A 6,935-nucleotide genomic window follows, 5' to 3' on the forward strand; every position below is an offset into this window, starting at 1 on the left:
CTGATGTCATCAATGGATGAATGGATAAAGAAGATGTGGTACATGTATACAATGGAATATTACTCAGCCATAAAAAAGGACTAAAAGTCTTACCATTTTCGACGACATGGATGAATATCATGGGTATTATGCTAAGTGAAGTAAGTCAAAGACAAATACCATATTATCTCACTTATATGTGGAATCTTAAAAAAAAAAAAAGGCTCATAGAACAAAGAACAGACTGGTGTTTGCCAGAGGTGGTGGAGGTGGGGGAGTGGAGAGAAATGGGTGAAGGGGGTCAAACAGGTAAAAGAAAATCAATTAAACACAATTAGCATTCCCAAAATGATGGTATCAACAATCATTTATAGGGCTTCCCTGGTGGTGCAGTGGTTGAGAGTCTGCCTGCCAATGCAGGGGACGCGGGTTCGTGCCCTGGTCCGGGAAGATCCCACATGCCGCGGAGCGGCTGGGCCTGTGAGCCATGGCCGCTGAGCCTGCGCGTCCGGAGCCTGTGCTCCGCAACGGGAGTGGCCGCAACAGTGAGAGGCCCGTGTACCGCAAAAAGATAAAATAAAAAATAAAATAAAATAAAATTTATAAACACTCAAAGGATCAGAGAATACTGAGTTTTCGATCTAGAAGGAAACAAACACAGAAGGAATATTTACGCGTCTAGTCCAACCCCTTTATTTTACAGATGAGAAAAACCAACCCACAAAGTTTTAGGAGACTTTCCCATATGCACAGATCTAAATGTCAAAATTTGGATTAGAAGTTTCCTTCTGGTCCAACTGCTCTTTTTAATATACCATGCAGTAGGATACATTACAAAATACTACATTAAGTTTCTGGAATTGAGCTACTGAAAGAGAATTCAAAACAAAATCAGATTATTTAAATCTAAAAAATGAAGGTTTCTGGAAAGGAATTAATGCTAGCTAAACAAATGCTTAAATAATCTTTCCTGAGACAGTAAAAGTTTCAGGAGAGCTTCAATAAATCTGACTTTAAAGGCAGGAAGAAAGAACTTGTGAGAAAATGGAAGTGGACTCAGTCTCTGGGGGCCTATCAGAAGCCCAGAACCAAGGAAGAAAACTAGGTATGTTGCGATCAAGTCTGGCTGAACTGGCCACATGGGTCGTGGGACAGTAAATAATTAACCTACTCAGAGATCTATTATAAAAAGATTAGTTGGAGGTGGAAGGAGAAAACCACCAAGAGGTAAGCAAAGCCAAATGATATGAGACTAGAGTCTTTATACCTGTTTCACCTAATTGAACATGGTATTTAAAATGAGACTTTTTAAGCACATGAAAAGTTTCAAATCCCAATGGTCTTACCTTTATTTGTGGTAAGTGCCAATAATTCACGTGGAAAACTGAAATGTGAAATTTTACCTAGGGCATAGTTTTTTGAAAAAGACAAGACGGACTTCCCTGGTGGTGCAGTGGTTAAGAATCCACCTGCCAATGCGGGGGACACGGGTTCAAGCCCTGGTCCGGGAAGATGCCACATGCCACGGAGCAACTAAGCCCGTGTGCCACAACTACTGAGCATGCGCTCTAGAGCCCACGAGCCACAACTACCGAGCCCGCATGCCACAACTACTGAAGCCTGTGCGCCTAGAGCCCGTGCTCCGCAACAAGAAGCCCGCACACCGCAAGAAGAGTAGCCCCCGCTCACTGCAACTAGAGAAAGCCCGTGCGCAGAAACAAAGACCCAATGCAGCCAAAAATAAATAATATAAATTAAAAATAAATTTAAAAAATAAATTAAAAATAGACAAGACAAGCTCTGGGAGGGAAAGTAACTTATTTTCTTTTCTGCTGCCTTAAGAGTTTCCAAACTCTTTTTTATAGAATACGTTCCAAATTTTCTATAATGAGAATGTGCAATTTTTAATGTCCAATATGTATTTTAGCCAAATTCGAATGATCAGCAGGCTTAAATAAAACTTATTCTAAAGGATCTCTCTGCTAAGGTCCTCAAACACATGTTCAAACATTCCTTATCCAACCATTTATATGACAGAAGACTCCTTATTTTTGAAGTTTTCATCTCTCCTAAATTAACAAAAACAGCAAAATTATTAAACCAATGGCAACTCACTTTGAATGTTCCCATCACAGGAAACACTTTTTTACTACTAAAATATTAATAAAAATTAATTAAATATTTCACTAATAAAAGAATCACAGCCACCCTATTTCTCAAGAAGGAACAAGGGCTGCTATCATTTACTCTAATATTCGGACTACATGAAGAGCCCACCCCGCACCCCGACGAGCAAGGCACCGCGGGGTTTGAGGTTTTCCTCCCGCCCCTCCCTCTGGAATGATAAACTGCACTGACCACACACGCACCTGACTCTGCGTGAGTGACCCCAGTGAGACTCAAACAATAAGAAAAGACAAAGAGCCAGTCTCACCTGTGACTTTCCTGCAGTAAGTGCAGTCAGCTTAAAGTTTCCCACGCGCAGGGTGCTGTGCTGGGTACAGGCTTTTTCAAAGCAAACCTGTCAGACCCACCAAGCAGCAGACTTGTGGCCTTGGCTTCAATGACACCATGTTCTAGGGGATCTAGCTGACACCCAGTGACTGAGGGTGGGCAAGGAGCCAGGCCACCCCACGATCGACCACGTTCGCCTGCAACGACTTCTCCTTTATCCAACCCCCTCCCTGCACGCCCTTCCCCACCAGGACTCCTACAACCCAAACAGGAAGCGAGGGTGCTTCTCACATCCGTGGAGCCCCCAGCGCTGTGCTTCCTAACAACCCTGACCCGTATGGTCACTTTCTACTCCTGGGCCACCACAAGCTGCTCTACAGCTTCCACTTCAATTTCAAAACACAGGCCATTCCTCTACATGCATTCGGTCACTTTCCCCATTATTTCACAATTATGAGGTATAATATTAAATATTAGGTAGCTACTCTGCACCAGGCCCTGAAGTCTGAAGCTACTTCATCAGCAAAACAAGCACCACGTGACACTGAAATTATTTCATGGGCAAACAACAAGAGGCATTTCTAGAGGTACCCTGCAAATTGATTCATTGTAACCTAAACATAATCACTCACACTGTCAGGCTGTAACACTAACTTAAGAGAAACAAACTTAACTGACTTTCGCATGTCAGAGGAACAACTGTGATCTAGAATAAGACACATCAAAAGAGATTTGTTTTTAACAGTTACTTAATCCTATTAAGGTATTGCTATTTGCCCAGGTACCTTGTGTTGACATGTGAAAAAATTATGTCAACGTTATTATTTATAGAATAAAACGTCAACTCATTATAAGCGTTTTCACAGCTGCTGATTCTGAGAGATCATTCTCATTAGGACCAGCCCCTCTCCTCTGCATCACCCCACACACAACCCCAATCTCAGGCATGTTTAACCAAACTTACTGCCCCCAGACATCAGCAGAAGAAATGAAGGATGCGGGGGGACTTTTACTGTATGCAGAAGGTACTGCTCCACCAAACTGTGAAATAAATGATAGTCCTTTCGGTTAAGGCCTTCAGAATCCAATAAGGAGATAACAGAAAAATTTACAACACAGCAAGTATGGTAAGTGCTACTGAGATCACAAAACTGCTGTGAAATTGTATGAGGGGGATGGAGGGTGGGGAGGGACAGGGCTAAGATTATTCAAGGAAGGCTACCTGCTTGAGAGACACCTGTGACCAGGTCAGAAATCTACAAAGGCACAGAGATAAATACCTTTGCTTTTCTTGACTGTCGATTTTGTAGTATCTCAGAAGACAGACTGAAGTTCTCTTTAAAGAATAAGATTGCAGGATACTTTAACATATTTAGCACTACCTTGGGAGCGCATCAGAATGTATTCAAATATGAACACAGGCACATACAATTTTAACACTACTTTTTGGATCAATCTCATTTGGCCGGCCACTGATGTTTCCCTATCTGCCAACAATACACACACACCGCATGTGATTAATGCACCTGAGCGGAAGCCCTAGAGAGAGTTTTGGAGTCTAAAATTCTTGAGATCAAAATCCCACTTACTCAGTGTTTGACTTGGCAAATCTCTCTCTGCCTCATTTTCTTAACCTGATTAGAGCATATATCAATACGTTTATGTGAATATTGTTTGTCTCTCTTAACTAGAATGTAAACACTATGAAAGCAGAGGCTGTCTTGATCACTGCTGTATCCCCAGCACTCAGCACACCCTCTTGTGCGTAGTAGGTGCTAAATGTATACCTGATATACTTGAGTGGATGAAACAGTGAAGAGCAACACATCACTCCACAAACTCTAGACTTTGACAGTGAACTATGACCTGACAATCTGTGTAGCTCAGCAATCTGGTAAGATTATCACTTTCAAAGACTTAATTATCACATTCCTTTAGAAAGACAATAAAAACTGGCATATCTAAAAATAATTAATCTACCTGATCCTTGGAAATCCTTTTAATACAGCCCCTTTCAGCTTCCCTGGTGGCGCAGTGGTTAAGAATCCGCCTGCCAATGCAGGGGACACGGGTTCGAGCCCTGTTCCGGGAAGATCCCACATGCCGCGGAGCAACTAAGCCCGTGCGCCACAACTACTGAGCATGCGCTCTAAAGCCCGCGAGCCACAACTACTGAGCCTGTGAGCCTCAACTACTGAAGCCCACGCACCTAGAGCCCATGCTCCGCAACAAGAGAAGCCACCGCAATGAGAAGCCCACGCACCGCAACGAATGAAGCACAATGAAGACACAACACAGCCAAAAATAAATTAATTGATTTTTAAAAAAAGAAAATTAAAAAAAATACAGTCCCTTTAACATCAATGGTTCCTAAAATATGAATTGTGCAAGAAAGACAAACATCCATTTGAGGAAATGGATTCTTCATGATTCATTCTTCAGTGTGATGTCTTTAATACTGTAGACTTTAATCCCACTTGATTTCAGCCATTTTTATACTGTTCCTCAGCGTGCAGTACAGAATCTGCTTCTAAAGCATCTTTTCTATCTGATTCACCGCTCCTTAAAGAAAGGTATATGAAACGTACCACCCTTAAATGGAAGATTGCTGGGGGGGGAATCTCCCACATGCATAAAAAGGTCTGATAAGCCATAAAACAGAAGGAGAGATTTCAGAAGTCTTTAATAACATCATCACTAGGCCCACGTGGTGAAAAATAACTTTTTTTCTGTGATGGCTCATACTTAAGATGGCAAGATGTAAGTCATAAGGAGCTAATAAAACGAATTCGCCCCACCGTGTGGAAAACTGGTTCTTCTGACCAACCACAAAACACCAAGATTTAAACGCACCCACGTTTTGCTCAACTCGGGACTTTTCCACAGGCATTAGTACTTTTCCCTTAAAGTCGATTTAAAAGCCCCAGTAAAACACAGACAGCAACCCTTGCCGTCAGTTCCTGCACAGAAACACTTGAAGCCACACACTGATGCGTCTGGGGCGTTCAAGTAAACAGATGACAGGAACGCTTAAGCTGCTTTGAAGATCAACGTGGATTCCCAAAGCCAAGATTGCCACCTTGACACGCAGCTGGACACGGGAAAGCTTGTTCCTCTCAGAAGAGGAGAAAAGGGGGAAATTTTCGACAGCACTTATTTAAAGTTTCCACCTTCACACACACCCCCTTCCCCTCGGCGCCGGCGGGGACTCGGCCTCGCCAGAGGCGCGGGGAGGAAACCTGAGCCGACTTCCGTGCCCTCGCGGCCGGTAAGGGGACCCTGCCTTCCCGCCGCAGCCCCTCGCCCGCTGGGGACCCTCCGGGCCCGGCCAGCCGGGCCCGAACCCGTGCGCCGCCGGACGGAAACGCGGGCGCCGCTCGTGTACTTCCACCTCCGGCCCCGGCCGGGCCCGCGGCCCGGCTCGCGCGCCCACAGCCCGGCGCCGCAGGGACCCGCGGCCGAGCCCGGGCACCGACGACCCGCGCCGCCCCCGTCGGCCACCCTCGCGCGCCAGCCTCCCGGGGCCGCTCCGCGCTTGCTTGCGCCCCGCCGTCCAACCGCCCCCGCCCGGCCCGCGCCGCCCCCTCCCGGCCACGGTCCCCGCGCTAGGCCCCGCGGGCGGCGAGGGCGGGGACGAGGGCCGCCCGCGCCCTCCCGCCTCACCTACCATGGTACAGATGGAGGCGAATTTGGAGACTGTCATTAGGATTTCCATCCGCCCAGCGCCATCTTCCACCCAATCACAGCGGCGGCGGCGGCGGGCGGGGGAGGAGGGCAGCCGGGCCGCCCGCTCGCACCGCAGCCAGCGGGCGGACCCCGAGCTGCCGCGGACCCACGCACCGACCCTGCTCAGCCGCCGCTGCCGTCGTCGCCGCCGGCGCTCCGGCACTCCCTGCCGCGGGCCCCAGCCCCCGCCTGCCGGCTGCCCGCCCGCCCCCGGCTCCTCCCCGGCGCAGGGCGCAGCCGCTGCCTCGCGGCCCGCGCCTGCCCGCGAAGCCGCCCGCCGCACACCCCGCCCAGCGCACTGGGGAGCGGGCTCCGCCGAGGCCCTAATGCCCGGCCTGCTGGCAGCTGCACTGCCCGGCGGCGCGCCCCGCCCACCCCCTCGGGGCCCCGCCCACTCCCCGCGCCGGCACCGCCCGCTCCCCGCGGATGCCTCCCCGGCTCCGGAGCGCGCGACTCCGGGAACTCCCGCGCCGGCTCCACCCCGCGCTCGGCCGGGGCGGGGCTCGGAGGGGCCACCGCCTCCCGCCCGCGGCCCTCGCGGTCCTAGAGCCCGCGTGCCGCGAGAGGGGCAAGAAGGGTGCTGGGGGCGACCAGCGTCAATCCTGGAAGGGGCTGACCAGCAGCCTCTACCAAGGGCGAGGGAACAGCTAGCCCAGACAGAAAACTGAGGGGGTGATCTCGATAATTCTGGGTGCGGTGGGAGGAAACCTGCTTCTGAACGGTTAAAATAGCCCGGGTCATCCAATGTCCCAAGCACCTAAAATGTAAGGTGGTTT

The 6,935-nt window shown here is 49.0% G+C and overlaps 1 protein-coding gene across 2 annotated transcripts in view; it reads right to left on the minus strand.

Annotated features, from left to right (window-relative positions):
* USP12 (ubiquitin specific peptidase 12) overlaps positions 1-6,395 on the minus strand; it is a 77,892-nt gene extending 71,497 nt beyond the window's left edge. Inside the window, exon 1 of one of the 2 annotated variants that reach the window (XM_079902871.1) lies at positions 6,101-6,395. In XM_079902871.1, coding sequence (XP_079758997.1) covers positions 6,101-6,148 — 48 coding nt within the window. In that variant the 5' untranslated portion in view covers positions 6,149-6,395. The remainder of the gene's footprint in view (positions 1-6,100) is intronic. The other variant, XM_079902870.1, reaches the window with a different exon arrangement.
* Positions 6,396-6,935: the final 540 nt, after the last annotated feature.

Source organism: Stenella coeruleoalba (assembly GCF_951394435.1).
Source record: "Stenella coeruleoalba genome assembly, chromosome: 18".
Taxonomy (NCBI): domain Eukaryota; kingdom Metazoa; phylum Chordata; class Mammalia; order Artiodactyla; family Delphinidae; genus Stenella; species Stenella coeruleoalba.